Source organism: Pygoscelis adeliae, unplaced genomic scaffold, assembly GCF_000699105.1.
Source record: "Pygoscelis adeliae isolate BGI_AS28 unplaced genomic scaffold, ASM69910v1 Scaffold184, whole genome shotgun sequence".
Taxonomy (NCBI): Eukaryota; Metazoa; Chordata; class Aves; order Sphenisciformes; family Spheniscidae; genus Pygoscelis; species Pygoscelis adeliae.
Genome location: NW_008824541.1, coordinates 347,495 through 348,466, shown reverse-complemented (window position 1 = coordinate 348,466; position 972 = coordinate 347,495). Strand labels below are relative to the sequence as shown.

Sequence of the window (972 nt, the reverse complement as noted above, 5' to 3'; positions counted from 1 at the left end):
AGAGGGACCCCCCAGCGCAGGTCTGACGGTGTCAGGGTGCCTCTGAGCTCCTGCAAACTTGTGACACCCCCCCAGGGCGGTGGGGCACTGGAGCAGGCTGAGCCCACGGGCACAGGCACTGCTTTGGTGCCGGCTTACGGTGTGGAGAGCTGTGGCAGGAATTCAGCTTGTGCACACAAGAAAGCAAAGCCCTACCCCAAAGAAAAAACCCAAAGCCGTGATTGAAAGTGCACTTGAAAGCTGCTGGGGGAATATGAATGTGTCTTTGAAGTAAAAGGGCTTCCATTTGTTAAGCAGAAAATGGAGCTGTGTGTTTCAATTTATAGTTTTACTTAGCAAATAAAACAGGAGAGGAGTAAGTGTTTATGTCTTGCTCTGCTCCCAGCCCCTCCACCCCCTTCACCCCCCGAGTTAAAAGCTTGGTGCTTCTGAAATGCTACAAAGGCAGCCAAGAATAAAGCAAAGCAAGCAGCTTAGATAAACCCTAGATGGCCTAAGCTGTTGTCGATAGGCTTGTGAAATGGCTCAGTGGGGGGAAAATGGCCAGTGGAGGGGTCTGGGGGCCCTGGCTGGGACAGGAGGACGGAGAGGTGGCCACCAGCATCCCCCTGCCCACGTGCTGTTGAGTTATGGTCCTGCCCATGATGAAGTGGTCCTGATGCTGTGGGGCTGGCAGGCTATGGGGCCGGCCAGGTTGTTCACCGGGCCGGCGTGGGGCAGCTCATGGTTCTAACCCCCTCTTCCTCCTCTCTCCGCAGACGATGTCTCCCCGTACTTTAAGACGGAGCCGGTGCGGAGCCAGGTCCACCTGGAGGGGAACCGCCTGGTCCTGACGTGCATGGCGGAGGGCAGCTGGCCCCTCGAGTTCAAGTGGCTGCACAACAGCCAGTATCTGACCAAGTTCTCCCTGGAGTACCGGTGAGTCCCCACCGCTGTATGGGCCGCTGAGCATCCGGGGCGAATCCGACCTGG

The 972-nt window shown here is 57.2% G+C and overlaps 1 protein-coding gene across 1 annotated transcript in view; it reads left to right on the top strand.

The window, feature by feature from the left end:
* Positions 1-742: 742 nt before the first annotated feature.
* Positions 743-972, top strand: part of LOC103914934 (protein sidekick-2-like) — a gene marked incomplete at its 5' end in the record, with an annotated part of 38,233 nt that continues 38,003 nt past the window's right edge. Inside the window, 1 exon segment of the mRNA XM_009321665.1 lies at positions 743-934. Coding sequence (XP_009319940.1) covers positions 743-934 — 192 coding nt within the window.